The following is a 15,860-nucleotide window of genomic DNA, read 5'->3' on the forward strand; positions in this document are numbered from 1 at the left end:
GCTGCTGTTATGAATTCCCTCATCTTTGAGAGCATTTTGGAAATGTATTACAGGCAACGGGAGAATTGACAATTGATCATGCTGCTGTTATGAATTCCCTCAATCTTGTTAGTGATTCACGTGTACTTTGTTGGTTCTGCTTTTTCTCTTTCTCTCTCTCACTGCTGGTCCTGTATTCGTGCTTTGATAATATTTTTTTTGTGTATTGTCGGTGCCTGAAGTTTTTGTTCCTCGAAAATTAAAAGAAAAACCTCTCCTGTAATGGCCCTCAAGTGAGGGCTACAGAATTCTTAAATAAATGAATAAAAAAAGCTCACATCGTCAGTAGCACCCATTTCCAACCTGCAAGTTCCTCAAGCTCATTGCAAAAGTAGACTCTGTCATCTCCCTGTCTCTCCTCCTGTGGTATCAACCGCGTCACTTAAGTAGAGCAACAATCATGCATTTTTCTTCACACCATTTTTCCTGTACACTCATTCCTCTCCAACTGCAGTTCAAAAAACATTACCCTGTTTCACATAACATTTTTCTTTTCATCACAAATTGTGCTAGCCCCTTTCCTTGCAAGTTTATTTATAAACCTCCTTTTATTAGGTATCAGTTAAGTACTGTTTATTGCTAGTGGGTACCACTTTCAGATGTCCACCCTCAAGTCGGATATGGAGTGACACTTTAGACAATTTGAGATTTTAAAAAATGGACCATCATTCTACATTTTAATCAAAACTTTTTACAGCATTAAAAGCCAAACGGTAGCCTACCTGCCCCTTGTGCTCCGATGAAAAGGTGTGTCTGCCGGTCTTCAGTTCCAGTGGCAGCAACCTGCGACGGTCTTGGCTCTTGACCTCAACCGTGGCGTCCACTTTTCCCTTGACACCAAGGCGTGGGCACCAGTAGTTGTCCTCAATGTCCCGCACCTCAGTAATGCACAAGCTCTTCTTTTCCCCAGCAGAGGGCCTCGTGGTCATGTACGACTCTACCCAGCGTGATATGTTCGGCAAAAGCTTCAGCAGTTGCTCCCTCACCTCAACTTCAGTGGCCTTGAGACTATACCTAGAAGTGAGGAAAAGGAGCCACTTGTATTTAGAATGTTCTCAGAAGGTTTGAGCAGTGATCCCAATGAATTCTATTGATATCAACAGCTGTCACCTCTGCCTTCAAGACTTCTTTCTTTTCTTTCAGCACTCGCAGCACACCGAAAAGTATAGGAAAATAAAATCGGTTGTGATATATAAAACACTACCCGTGCTCAACCCACTACACATAACATCGTAGGTCTGCTCAAAAGCCACAAGATTTATTCTAACTGCTTCGAAAAAAAAAGAAAAAAAATTCTCACTGTGCCCAGGCTCCTACACTGCAGGCGATGTTAAATGTGAACATGAAATTCTAGAGGCCCGTGTACTGCGCGATGTCAGTGCACACTAACCCCAGGTGGCTGAAATTTCCAGAGACCTTAACTACGGCGTCCCTTATAGCCTAAGTCGATTTAAGACGTTAAACCCCCATAAACCACACAAAGCCAAACATTCTTTGTCACTGGCACTTCCCAATTCACAATAAACCACCCTTCAGGACTAGAGGCACCAAATTTTTTTGAATGCAACTTTTTTTCATTGGAGTGAGGCACAGGACAAAGGTGTACATGAGTCATGACGTGGAATTTACCTATGGCAGTTGAATAATGGGGCTGGGCTTTTTTTCTTGCGACATTTTGGTTTCACCTCCAAAGCTGTGGACGGTGGCCGTGAGGTATATGATGTGTTTAGGTCATGTGAGATGTGAAAAACTGCAATATAACCACCGCTTGTTCATTTTTTTTGTCATTCCAACTCTTGAGCAGGCTTGCTTAAGAGTTGATGTGAATGAAAACAAAGAAAGCAGCAACTATACTGCACCTTTCATATGCCTCACATGAACTGAACGCACCTTGTATGTCACAGCCATCATTTGGCAGCTCAAACCAAAACCGAAACAGCGTGAAAGAAAAAAATTCAATTATAAATTATTTACCACTTGTGACTGCTTATGTTTTCTATAACGCAAAATTAAATTTGGTGTCTCTATTCCTGTAAGAAAGCACACATGGGTGTCTATGCCCCACCCAAAGCAGCACAAATGAGGAGGCAACATTCCAAGCTGATCTGCAGCACAGAGTTATGAGCCCATATACCTGTTTGCAATACTGAGAATGTACGCAATTAAAATGTGCAACACTTCACTGCTTAGAATTTTACTGTTAGTCATTGCCAACATATTTGCTTCTTTAATTTAATTAACAAACCACCCTCAAAATGAGTTCCTCAGTGAGGTAAGGAAAGAAGAAAGTCGAGAAGAGCAAGTTTTACAGCATAATAAAACTGCAAGCCCTAGTGCATTTGCAGTCAACGACAAAAGGTATAACAAAGCCACATTTACATATCATGCAAGAAGTCATTCCTCTGGAGAAGCTTGTTCAGGATCTCCAACATGGCATCTTTGCTTCCTCTCCTGGCCACTGCCTGTAGAAAGCACAAGAGTCACAGACATCCAAAGTTTTCTTTTTTCTGCTCCTAAGCAACGCTAGAGATTGCCACAGACTCCGAGTTATGTATGTGCAGCTGATTATACTTCAATCGGCTCACCTTAATGGGGCAAGTGTACATTACTGTAAATTAGCAAGAATATGACTGTGAGCAACTACAAAAATCATTTAATGTATAGTTACTCAGAGAAAAATATTGTTTTGATAATGCTAGCTAAATAAGGCACTTTGAAATTGGACTTTCTAGAAACACATCATCGTCATCATCATCAGCCTGACTACGCCCACTGCAGGGCAAAGGCCTCTCCCATGTCTCTCCAATTAACCCTGTCCTTCGCCAGCCGTGGCCACCATATTCCCGCAAATTTCTTAATCTCATCCGCCCACCTAATTTTCTGCCGCCCCCTGCTACGTTTGCCTTTTCTTGGAATCCACTCCGTTACCCTTAAGGACCAGCGGTTATCTTGCCTTCGCATTACATGCCCTGCCCAAGCCCACTTCTTCCTCTTGGTTTCAACTAGATGACAATTTGACTCCCCAAAAAATTACACCTGGTCATATTCTGACCAATGGAAATTCTCAAAGTTGGCAAAGAACTGTTGTACACAGAAGCTTTGAGCTCTCTTTGATTATTTATTGCCTTGGATACAAGCCCTATTTTGATTTCAACAGTCTTAGTATAAATTGAGAATCCAGCAAAAGTTTTAACTCAACAGCAACAGGCGGCACCTTGTTAACTTGCAGCACCATGTACTTTCATGCTGGCACCCACATGAATAACAGATCACAAAATTTTTGCACTTGTACATGGTACAAATCTGAACCTACTGCCGCGTCGCCTACAGACACTAATCCACCCGGGGCTTCTAAACTAACAGCACATGAGATTATGTTGGGCAGCCATGCAATTAGCAAAGTGGTGAGAATCAGCTCTAACAGATGAAAAGCATTCCACAGAAAGTGAATGTCAATGCTTGCCCTATTAATGCTTCAGCGCATGTGAAGGCATAGATTAAATGCTTCTATTTAATAATGACCGTTTTTGTGAACTCTAGGCCTATTATAACGCCCTCCAATGACATGTTTCCCCTCTTCTCTGCTTCGCAGGAACAAAGACAGATTGTGCTTCTCACCTTTTGGAATAGCTCGTGAGCGATGCTGCCAACAAGCATGGTCATGTTCGAGCTGTCGATGTCGCGAAACTTAGTTGCGAGTATGCTCTTGCGTGTGCAGAATAATGACGAAACAATTGTGGTGCTGTTGACAAGAATGTCAGGATGCGGCACAATAAGACCACTCTCGCTGTCCACAGTTGCCGTGTTCCCGCTGAACTTTGCATGAATAGAGATGACATCGCCCGAAGCAAGTTTCTCGTTTCGCCTGATGTGAAAAGAAGTGCAAATAGAGAACTGAGTGACAAATGCTAGTACCCGCACAAAGTGACACCACTTTTCATAATACAGACGCATGTAGCATAGTCAACTCCTATGGAACTCACTGAGAGAAAATGACAAAACATACTGATATTCTTCCAGCATCATACCATTATAAAAAAATGGAATGTTACTTGAGAAATCAGAGCAAAAAAAAAATCCAAACATGCATCTGTTCATGCACCAACATGAGCCAACACAGCATAAAACAGTACGTGCATGAGTGGCATACATCTCCAAATGGGCGAATTTCTCAAGTCTTCTTGTACTTTGCATTAGTCACCTTTTGCCTAGCAAGGAAAGCGAGCCTTCACCTTAACCTACACCAACTGTCGGATAACTTTCAGCAATTTAATGTTCTGCCCCTGCCGACAGCACACGAGTGTGGCAGGTAACTTTTACTCATGCCTGGGAGTCTTCATTTCAAGGTAATTTTTTTTTGTTTTTTTCCATTTTCACCCTCTGAATAGGCTATGTAAAATTTAGGTGAAATCAAATTTCTATCCAATAAAGCAACGTTCACATAGAAATAGTTTGTCAGCAGTAATTACTAAAGGCCCATACACGCAAGTCGTAGAGGCTATGCCATCGTTTTGGTCAAAAAGTGAGTCTCAGGCTAGTTGCGTCCTACTCAACTTTCTAGCTTCCCAAGTGCAATTCCCAAACCATTCACCAATCAGTGGCGCCAGAAAGTGAACGAAAGCTTGTTCAACATCCGGCTTCTCATTGCCGGTAGCGCCAGTGATAGTCAAGACCAACAACTCTTGTTCCAAACGAGACCAATTCAGGAATGCGAATTGCGGGTCAGTCCTTTGCAAGTGTGCACATCGGTACAGTTGAGCCACTCCCTCAGCAAGCAACAACAGGTTGCATGGCCTTTGTGACTCACAAGTGTGAATGGGCCTTAAGCCACTTTATGGAAACTGTCAAATATGTTGGATTGATTTTAGTTTGGTTGGTACAGTTAGTTTGGTTGTTACAGTTAGCTGTTGCTGGTTATATACCTCTTAATCAACATGAATGACGACATCCTTTCGTTTCTAGAAGACTCCACATTTGGAATCTCTAAGAAGCAATCTCCAAGAACACAGGTACCGACATCTTGTTGGCATGGTTGTGTGGAGCATTATCCTGCAGTACTCACACAACTCTGATTACCAATTCCAAACGCGAGCTGTTATGCAGTGAGGAATGTTTTAGCAGCAAAATAATAGAACAGGTCTATCATGGATGCAGAAATTCTGTGACGTATGTGGTAACTGAATGCTTCCTAGGTGAAACCTGAAATTTTTAACTTGTTTGTCAAAAGTAAAAACAAATATTGAAGTTTACTGTTCTGCTACATAATCAGCCATCAAGATTTATTCTTTCAACTTCTAAAAACCAAATTCCAACAAAAGTATCGAAATCATGAAACAGTGTTAATAACTCAAATTTGTACCTTATCTTCAATTTTAAAAATTGCATCCAACTTTTAACCCCCCTCCTTTCCCCAAATTTCGATGAAAATAAAACTGAAAAAAAAAAAAGGGGTCCTGCTAACATCTTACAAAACAGCCTTACCACATACCTTGCTAGAGTGGCAACTCATCATCATATGCAAGGTTCAGTATACTAGTGGATAAAAGCCTCTAGCATCAGTCTCTAATTGGCGTTATCTTGGGCCAGCCCCAGCTTCTGCACCCCAGGAAATTTCAGCACCTCTCCCCGACAAGACTCTACCCTTCCCCTCAGACTTATTTCCTTTTACTCGCATGCAATTTACTACTACAACAGAAAAGCAGTTGCTGGTATGCATATCTCATTTCGTACCCAAGTTCATAGGCCCCCTTTTGAAAAGTAGATCATACTGAATTACTTTGTGCTGAAAATTGCAGGCATTACTTGGGTTTTATTATACACTTTTGGAGCTTCATTTAACAGCCCAGTTCAAACACACTAAGATATGGAATCGGAGGCAGCACTACAAAGGGGAGTCCACTGATCCAACTCACATCACTAAGCGTACCATCAAAAATGTCAGCCCTTTAAAAGCTTGCACTTGCAGATAAGGACATTTATAAAGGCATAAAACCATTCACCTAACATCTTCTCTTGTCTTTATTTCATAGCTACCAGCTTATATAAACCTACTACAATATAAACTCACGTAAAAGCTGCACTTTTTTTTTTAAATTCGGGTGAGAATTTTCAAGGTGTGGCCCATACGTGAAAAAAGAACACATAACCACACTTTTTTCTCAATTCTCTAGTTCAAAACGGGGGATGCGGCTCTTACATGAGTTTATACTATATGCGCAAAAATCCTGGCTTCACCAAAAACGCAAGAGATGCCCTTGGGGGGCACCTCTGCAAAAGCAAGCATGCTGAATGCAGACAACGCAAAATTAATATTTTCCCTTCTGTGTCCGCAAGTTGGCGTAAGACAAGAAAAAAAAATGCTACTCCATATAGTATCACAGAAAGCAGACATAGGTAAGAAATGCAATGCAGTGAACAACTCACACAATGTGTGAAGAATTTGGTCACATTCTACTTCACAGCAGTAAGAATAGTAACTACAGTTAATAGAGCTGTGTACATTCATGGCTAAAGCAGTCAATCCATTAAGCCTGCATTCGATGTTTCAAATGGTTAAACTTCACCACTTGAAACAGTCTTTTTGAAACTAACATTAACAACAGACAGATTTTATTTCCCTCAGTCTACTTCAGTTTCCTCAAATACACATTTTGAAAACTCATCTCTATGTGTTTTATAATGAATATATATTAGAGGTGAGCATTGCTGTAAATACTTTTAGCACAGTTAATCAGACTTCTACTATAATTAGAAGCTCTATAAAAGGCAAAAGTTCATGGTGAAGTTTTCATACCAGTGACAAAACAAGTTCACAGAAGAAAAATATGTAATTAATGAAAGCTTACCAGGAGCCCTTCAGGACACATTTAAACATTTCTTTTGAAGTGATTTCTTCCACACTGAGGTTAACACAGCCTGGAGTCATGAGGTCCACTTCTTTCACTACTGCCTTCACAGTTCGGAATACAGGCTCACTGGCACCAACGTTGAAGCTGTAAGCAAAGTTTGCAAAAGATGAGGAAGGAAAATGCAGAGTGTCAACTTTCTGTAGGGATATTGTCAACAACTCTTTCCTGCATGCTTGTCATTCCACAATTTGACCTAAGACATTGGTTTAGGAAAATCAAAAAGATTTGAATTCTGTGACAGAGAAAAATGAAAGTGCATTGTGTTCTGCTAAACATCAGTACAAGTGGCCAAGGCAGAATGTATTGCAGCCTGTAGGCCGTTCACAAAAACCATCAAACCTTGTCCTTTGAAGTAAGCATTAAACATAAAACATATATTCAGTACTACTGCTTCAACAATGATCGGAAACAGAAATCATGCTGGTTTGCAAACAGCTTGCCTCATGTGCGAAAATGACATCAAGAATAGAACTTGTAAATGTAAAAATCAAAACAATTCAAGCTGCTGTTGGTTTAAAAAGCAAACCAAGAGCAGCTACAAAGCTAGAGTACGTGACCTTTAATGGCAAAATAAAAGCGAAACTAATTCCGCAAAAGCAAGCACTGAAGTGCTGCCTAAACAGTCAGAGTGCAAATAAAATCACCTCAGATTTCATTCAATATTCCCAACGCTGTCGCTCATGTCACTTTCAAATACAATATGAATGTTAAAGATCACATAAGCGACATTTAAAACTCGATTTAACAAAGTGAAAAGCAGCCACGAATTATTCTGTTAAATCGGGACATTTGTAAAATCGAGAAAGGCATTCTTCTGCCTCTGGAAGCTAAAATTGTAAAGTAGCGGTACACAAAAGGTACTGCAGCATCGTATCTGCCAACAGCCCATGCCTGTGTGTATGAAAAATCCATCAAAGCGGCCCGAATCGCTTGCAAGTGAAAGCGCCATATGATAAAATGGATTCCAAGCCAAGGTGGGGAGGGCCGCTGACTGCAGGTTTAAGGGTTATTTGTTCCGTTTTGCGGGTTATTGAGGACATTCAGCCCTAGGGGCGCTTGCCGGGGAAATCAAAATTTATTCACTAGATCAGGAACTTCGTAAAATCTGTTTTGTTTAGATCGAGTTTTCACTGCAGCTAGGCTTTCTTTTGTAGCAATTTGAGAGAAAAATTAATAGGAAAAAACCTATGAATGCACTTTATGTATCTGCCATTTCCATGGTAAATAAACTACCATTGTGCATACCTTCCAATTCTCATCCTTCTCTTCGTTCCTGGTTATTTTAGAAAAACCTCCGTAGCTTATGAACACTGATAGAAATGTAGAAATGTGAACTTCTCATGGTCTTTAGTCGGTTTTGTTCACTCATATATGCCGAAACTTCACAAATTTGAAAAATTGCAGTATTTTTCGATACAAAATGTCCACTTCACTTCAGAATTAAGAATCATCCCTTCATTGGTGGAAATATTTTTCTCAACACCATTTTTGAGCTGCCCTGTAATGTACGACATTAGGCAAATTTGCTACCATTTATGGGTGGTAAAGCTTCGAACATTTGAAACTGATTTTAAGGTCATATTTCTCATTATTCACGACGGTTTTCTTTGAAAATGCACAAAAATAATTTGTTTTTCTTGCACAAACACAATGCAGCCGATGGGAGTTAAATCTGCAAAATGGCGTCCAAAGAGTGTCAGCTAGATCTTTACGCACACAACCCACAAAACTGAATGCACACAACACAACCCTTGCACAGGAAAAGTTTAGAGCCTCTTGGACTTACCTAGAAGGGGCAAGCTTTTACCCAACACGTTTTTAGAGTTACCACACAAGAAAGTGGTGTCCTACATGTAGGATGCTAGGTGTATATGGGTTAAAAGCATTATCTCTCAGAAGAGATGTAGCTGGTGAAATTAGAGCTCACTTGTAAAAGAAAAAAAATCTAGTCATATGTCTGCGAATCATAGATGAAACTACTGGGGAATGCATGCACCATACAATTCCCCCTAACCTCCTCCTCCTGGCAACGCCATCCGCCACCAGGCTGAAATGTTCGAGTGTGCAGCTTGCACTTTGTGCAACGGTTACCACGCCACAGGTGACCGAGTGAGGAGAGGGCTTTGGAAAACAGCTGCTATGCATTTCCTCTTAGCTCTTTTCTTATGGAAGCTCCTGTAGAAGTTGATGCATTCTGCTAAGGCTATAATCTTTGCCTATGGCTTCTTCGTCTTCTACTACTCTTCCTACCAATGCGGCCATGTATGCGGTATACAGGGTCGCTCGATATGAATGGAAACACATGAGTGCAGGACCACTGTGCTTTGCGAAGTGCTGGCGACGAAAGCCGATGAGGACTGACAGCAAAGGCCCATGCACAGTAAGCTTGGCTGGCTGCTCTTTTCACATAAGGACCTGGTGTTGCCCAGTCTCTTTGACCTTCAGTAGCAGCGTTTCGCAAAGTGCAGCGGCCATGCACTCACGTGTTCTTTCAAGCTGAGCTACCTTGTGCACTTACAAGACACACTACATGGCATTCATTCTGGGTGCTCATTTTTTTGTGGGCCAACCTGGGTCTGCAAAAATCACTTTGGACAGAAAACAGCACATGCATTGGACAACGAGAACCATGAATATAGATGTTAAATGCATTCCAGCATTAAAGAAACGATAGCTGCAAAATGGAACCTGTTCATTATGTTTCTGCACCATGATCTTTCAGGCATTTTATTCGATATTAATGATAAAAACACATGTTTCCTGTACCTAACATGTTCAGCGTGGCAGTTCTTTACAAAGCCCAGACCAAGATGCACCATGGCTCAAGAGTGAGCAACCTCCAACTTAAAAATGGCATGCTGCAATCCACTGGCGAGGCACTGCCCACACTTGCTTTGTGGGGAAATGCCAAAGCACTTCGCACCAAATGCACAGAGCACATGTTGTCCGATTATGGTTTATGCGGGTTTAACGTCCCAAAGTGACTCGGGTTATGAGGGATGTCGCAGTGAAGGCTTGGGAAATTTCGACCATCAGGGGATCGTTAACGTGCAATGGCATCGCACAGTACACGGGCCTCTAGCATTTCGCTTCCATCAAAATGCGAACGCCGCGACCAGGATCGAACCTGAGTCTTTCAGGTCAGCAGCTGAGCGCCATAACCACTGAGCCACTGCGGCAGCTGTGCATGTGGCCCAGTTAGAACAGGATGAATTCTGAGGAACTTCCATTGCAAGTTGAGTCACCAGAAGGTAAGAACTATTCAACCTAGCCTCTCTGAGAGCAGCCATACCTCAAATAATAATACAAATAAACAACCCTTTGCAATCAATAGGTACTGCTGATTCACAACTTAAAAGGTCTGAAAATCGACTGCAGCTCGGTGGAAGAATGTGGCATGACTTACCAAAGCTTAATGCTACAGTGAACATGTCGAACCAACACTATGGATGATGCCAATCCGTGTCTATTTGTTTACAAAAACTGCAGTACAATAGATTGCACTCACTGTTTTTTATGAGTTCTCACAAGTATTCTCTTCAACCTTATTGTTTATAGTATCTTTAATGCAACTGTTACTCTTTCTGGCACTCTAATACAACTTGTGATGTCGTTCATGGTGCTGTGATATACTGATGGTATTTTGTGTGAGAGAAGCTGACTAGTTGGCTAAGTTTGGCTTGGCACACAGCATAGACAACTAGTCAAGGTGGCCCACTCAAGGAAATGCGACCAAAATGACATGCTAACCTTTCATTCTCGAGGCCGAAGTCATCCGCTCCCCAATCATCCAAAGCGTCAAGGCCTCCAGAGCAGCCCAGGTCAGACCATAACTTTTCGTCTTCAACACAAGTTTCTTTGATAGTCCACTGCTCTTCGTCGTTGTTGTCTCCCGAATGTTTCTTGACAGCATCTATATTCAATGGGATATTTTCTCTGCTCGCAAGCACTTGCAATGGGCTTGAAGTGTTCCCAATGGCAATAGTTTTTAAGCTCTGAACAGAAGCCGGACGTTTGAGATCAAAGCTTCTACAGCTGTCAACTTCGTCCTCAAGTTTTCTTTTTGCTGGCAGCAACGCTGTTCGAGTTTGAGGCAATGCTTCACTGGTCCGGTGCTTCACTGGTGAACTCCTAAGCCTTAATGGCTTTGGTGCCACACTTTTTGCAACAGTTCCCATACCCAGCTGTTGCACTGAACTTTCTGCGGGCAGAATAGCCGTGGTAACGCATTTCGATAGCACAGATTTGTAGTCTCGCTGGCACGGTGTCGCTGGTACAAAGTCATCTTCACTTAGATCAATGACGTCCTGCGTCAATGAAGGTATATGTTTCTTCTCAACACTTGCTTCAATCCGGCTAGGCTGCTTCAAGTTCTGGAGGAATAGTTGAGAAACATGAGATCACATAAAATTCCAGCTGAAGGCTCAACAGGGAGCTAAAATAGTACAGAACACTAAGCTCAAGTATTTAGCAAGCTAGCCTGCCGTCTCCCTGTTTGGTGAGGTCAGGCAGGCCTATAAAGTGCAAGGAACTAGGCTTTACACGTTTAAGGCTTCGAGTTTTGTTTGGTAGCCTCTCGTACTAAAGATGTCACAAAACATTGCTAAAGTGTATACAAACACAGTGCCAAAAAGACAATGAACAAGCACTGCGCTAGCATGTAGGATCGAATAAAGAAACAGAAAGCTGTTCAAGTGGTCCCTTAAATAAATAAAAAAAAGCCACCACAAAACTGATCTGAAAACAGTCACTGACATGAGCAATTATGTAACCTACACTTGAAAATGCAACTGTTGACATAGGTTTGCTGCACTTTAAACATTAAATCAACAGTGAACAGAACTTGTGCAGCAGCCCTCAGTCCCTTAAATATTTTTAACAAAATTTTAGCGAAAGAGCTGGTTCAAGCTCTTGCAGGGTCACAATTCCACAAAACGCTGAAATTGATGGCCAATATATCTGCTCATAAACAATTTCCCCACACGAAGAACAGACTTACCTTGTTCAGGTAGCTAAATAAGGATTTCTGGCCCTTGCCCAACGATGTCTGGAAAAAAATAACATTAGTAGATTCAAAGTAAACAAAACACTAACATCAAAAAAGAAGAAGAGGAAAGTTGCACATGCACATGGGCCACCTTTATTTGCGCAGGAATGTTGCACATCAGATGCTTTATGACCTCACTCCTGTGCTTTGCAGAAAGCATAACATCTTCAAGGAAGCTGAACCTTAAGAAGGTGTAAGGCACCTGTATACGGCACTTATTTAACACAAGAAAAATATGGGATAAGCTGCATTGAATTGCAGGTTCACCAGTCACTAGTATTCTGGAAATCTGCTGCTCGTGACAGCGTTCCTGCATTGAAAACTGAAAAAAAAAAAAAAAAATTAAAATTGGTTTTTGAAGAAGGGAGTGGCTACCGTGCCGGCACTCGGCAGAAAAGCTGTCAGGTTAGGTTGTTGGCAATGTTGGTTGATTGGCTCTCTGTAGTCATGTGATGTGCATAGCCCCTTACCCTCCCCCACCTCAAGAAGGATTTATTTGTTTTTATAAATGAAAAAGAAAACAGGACAAATAGATATTTGTTTCCCCTGGGAAGCTGTCGGCTTTAGGCAGCAATCTGAGATTCTGGCAGTGCCGTTTCAATGGCTAGATGCCGTGATGTGACTGGAATCAGCCAATGGGGTCAAACTGCCGGCAAAGTTACTTGCGGGCTATTGGCTGCCGGTACAGTAGTATCCAGGTTTGTTGTTGGTGGCTGCTTTGCGATGAAAACTTCTGGTTGGCTCCCTGGCTACTTTGAACTTATATTCAGGCACCCATCTTTTTAATTACACCACCCCTGCCAGCGGGAATGATGTGAGCCGAGGCATCCCTACACATGGGTAGGGTAGGTGTAAGGAGCTCACATAATACCGCGGCACAACTCTAAAGAAGGTGACATCTTCCGACAGATTTCATTTGAGCAAGGGGCTGAGCGAGAGCATTGCTTCCAGTTCTTGAGACAAACGGAGATACAACTCCTACAGCAGCCTCCAAATGTCTCGTGTGCACTTAGGAGGCTGCATGCCGTCAACCCTGATGACACAGAAAGCGCAAAGAGCCATGAAAGCATATTGAAGCTGCCGCTGCACTTTTTTGGATATTCCTCCATCACACACTTTATCACACATCATGTTGGAGTCTATGGCAAGCAGCGCGATCATACAAAGACACTTGCGGCATATGCCCATCTCTGCACCCGGGGCAACGTACATTGAAAAATTGGAGAGGACACTTAAGCTCCACCTTAAAGGGGCCCAGAAACACAATCTTAGTTAACTGTTTTGCCTGTTGATTGCATACAGTGAGTTATAATGGTGCTATTAGCGTCGGTAATACCGCGCACATTCCGTTTTTTAATATTTTAGTCCTCCCAAAAACAACTTCATAACTCTGATGGTGTCGCCACAAAGTGGCGGGTTTTTAGCAGCGGATATGACATCACCTGGCGCGAGCTTGATGACCGGACAAACAGTAAATATACTGCAAACTGTGTGAATAAATAGAGACACATTTTGTCACCTGTCTGCGTTTTATATTAGATCAACAAAAACAACTTGCTTGTCTTAGATAAAAGCCCTGCAAAGCAAGTAAACTAAAAATACACCACCAGGGGCGCTCTGGCATGGAAACGACGCTGCCAGTCTCAGCAAGAACGAGTTACAGAGAGCAGGCAACCATGGAGTACAAACTTCCGCGACGTACTCTGGCTGGCTGTTTTGATTGGTTGCGCCAGGTGCCGTCATTGGGAGAGCGAAATAGGAGTGGGAGGACCCGCCAAAATCGAGTTGAGGGCAGCGTTTTGTTTGCTTGTATTTTGAAATTTCTTCACTGAACAACTCCCGTTCCTGTGCATCGATTCCTGTAATTCTTTTTAAGTCAGCATCTGTGTGACATAAAGAACCCACCTGAAGTATAGCCGGTATTCCCCCAGGCAGTGTTTCGCAGCCCCTTTAAAGGTATGATGCAATAGCATTGATGGGTTAATGCCCATATATGCGGAATTGGTTACTCTGAACTTTACATCCATAGGTTCCTTGGAGTCCTCACCCCACTCCTGGAGCTGTGGTGCGGTGGTAGAGCGATGCACCACAGCCTTGCAATTGCAGGTGCTGCTACTGGTGGGGCTAAAGCAACCCAGGTTAGCAAACTCTCGTGACCAATCATTAATTCAACTGCCACCTGCCACTACGCAGTCTGCTCACAATCCTGTGGGCAGGTAGTGATGACGCCACAAGGTTACGTGACACAGGTGGCCCACCTACCTTCTAAATTGCGTCTTTTTCGATTTATTTTTCGTGCATTTGTCGCTCACGGTCGATGGTGGATTTTTTGCGACACGAGCTTCTTAACATTACCGCGTTTACATTTTGTCAGTTGTAGCTTCTAACGCTGATGCTGAGCGTGTGTTCTTCGTGAACTTGACAAAAAACAGAAGTACAATAAGATGAAGCAGGACAGCCTAATGGCGATTCCATGAATAAAATTTGATCCACAGCTTTAAGGCAAAACAGCTTCAACGTCCAAATGGGTTGGCTAGAATGTGACATAACTTTTCCAAAATCACTATCTACGTGCACTGAGCATTTAATAATTTATTTATTTATTTGCAACATGACTGCGGCTTGAAAACCAAGCAAAAGGCCAAAAATTTTCCACTCTTTACTCTGTTCCTTACGTTAATTCAAAATGCTATTATTTATTGTTCTTTAATAACAACTGCATTCATAATATCGCTCGTGTTCTATTTTGCTACTGATTTGGCGCTACGATCAAAAGGACATGGCTACTTTGGCTACTTTTATATCAAGTTTTGGCTTCTTTTGTAATGTGCCCAATGGAAACCCTGGTAGTTTCGTCCTTTGAATTCGAGGAGGTTATATAAAATATGTAACCTCCTTTTTTGAATCTCACTTTTCGGTGGACACTTCAACCGCACTTGAGGGAAGGCAGAAAAGTGGGAATGAACGGTTCACGAGAGAAAGAGATACCGTAGGGGAGGGCTCCGGAATAATTTCGACCACCTGAGGATGTTTAACGAGCACTGACATCGCACAGCGCACGAGGGCCTTTTGCATTTCAACTCTATCGAAACGCGGCCGCTACGGCCGGGGTCACTTCCTGCGTTCCGTTTCGCATCTGTCGCAAGAAAGATGGCAAGGGCATTCAAAGCAATACTACAACTGCGAGTCACTAAAGCTAAAGTTAGCAAACGTATTTGCATCACAACCTTTGTATTTAATATGTGACACGCAAGTGCAGCCTGGCAAGAAAGTGGCAGACTCAAGACGCGTGACTCCAACCCAAACAATGGCATATGCTGCCGGGCAAGCTGCATGGCGAGACGGACAGTGCAAAAATTTCCATCCATCGTACAAAGAAAGGCTGAGCCATACCTGTTTTTTTCCTTTCATTGGGCCTCTATGTACTCCAGCCTTCGCATAAATCTACAGCTCATCTACAAGTTTTAGCAAGTCCTTACTATCGTTGGCGCCATTCAGAAAACCGCGCGAACGCGCAGTGCAGTGCAGAGTTGACCCGATAGCGCGCCTTGGCGCTACGATCGCCGAACGTACAAAACGTTTTCGGTTTCGCTTATAAGTTCACATGTGCTTGTCCTTTACGCTCGACCCCTTCAGTACCACCACTAGCGGGTGTGTCTGGCACTCGTCGACCAGCTGGTCATAATCCTTCTCGCGGAAGACTGCCCATAAGTCTCAGTTCAACCTAAAATAATGTATCTTTCTCTTCCCCCTCTCTTTCTCTCTCATTGCTTTCAGGGCAACCCACCGCAGTGGCTCAATGGTCACGGCGTTTGGCTGCTAGGGGCTGCTAAGCACGAGGACATGAGATCAAATTCCACCCGCGT

At 42.6% G+C, this 15,860-nt stretch overlaps 1 protein-coding gene across 1 annotated transcript in view; it reads right to left on the reverse strand.

The window, feature by feature from the left end:
- The window catches only part of Dna2 (DNA replication helicase/nuclease 2), a 61,637-nt gene extending 46,057 nt beyond the window's left edge, over positions 1-15,580 (reverse strand). Inside the window, exons 1-7 of the mRNA XM_089573751.1 lie at positions 15,388-15,580; positions 11,947-11,994; positions 10,698-11,320; positions 6,885-7,031; positions 3,658-3,904; positions 2,419-2,501; positions 762-1,053 (exon numbers count right to left, since the gene is read on the reverse strand). Of these exons, the coding sequence (XP_089429877.1) occupies positions 762-1,053; positions 2,419-2,501; positions 3,658-3,904; positions 6,885-7,031; positions 10,698-11,320; positions 11,947-11,994; positions 15,388-15,405 (1,458 nt within the window). The 5' untranslated portion in view covers positions 15,406-15,580. The remainder of the gene's footprint in view (positions 1-761; positions 1,054-2,418; positions 2,502-3,657; positions 3,905-6,884; positions 7,032-10,697; positions 11,321-11,946; positions 11,995-15,387) is intronic.
- Positions 15,581-15,860: the final 280 nt, after the last annotated feature.

Source organism: Amblyomma mixtum, chromosome 2 (assembly GCF_055824585.1).
Source record: "Amblyomma mixtum isolate Tamu chromosome 2, ASM5582458v1, whole genome shotgun sequence".
Lineage (NCBI taxonomy): Eukaryota > Metazoa > Arthropoda > Arachnida > Ixodida > Ixodidae > Amblyomma > Amblyomma mixtum.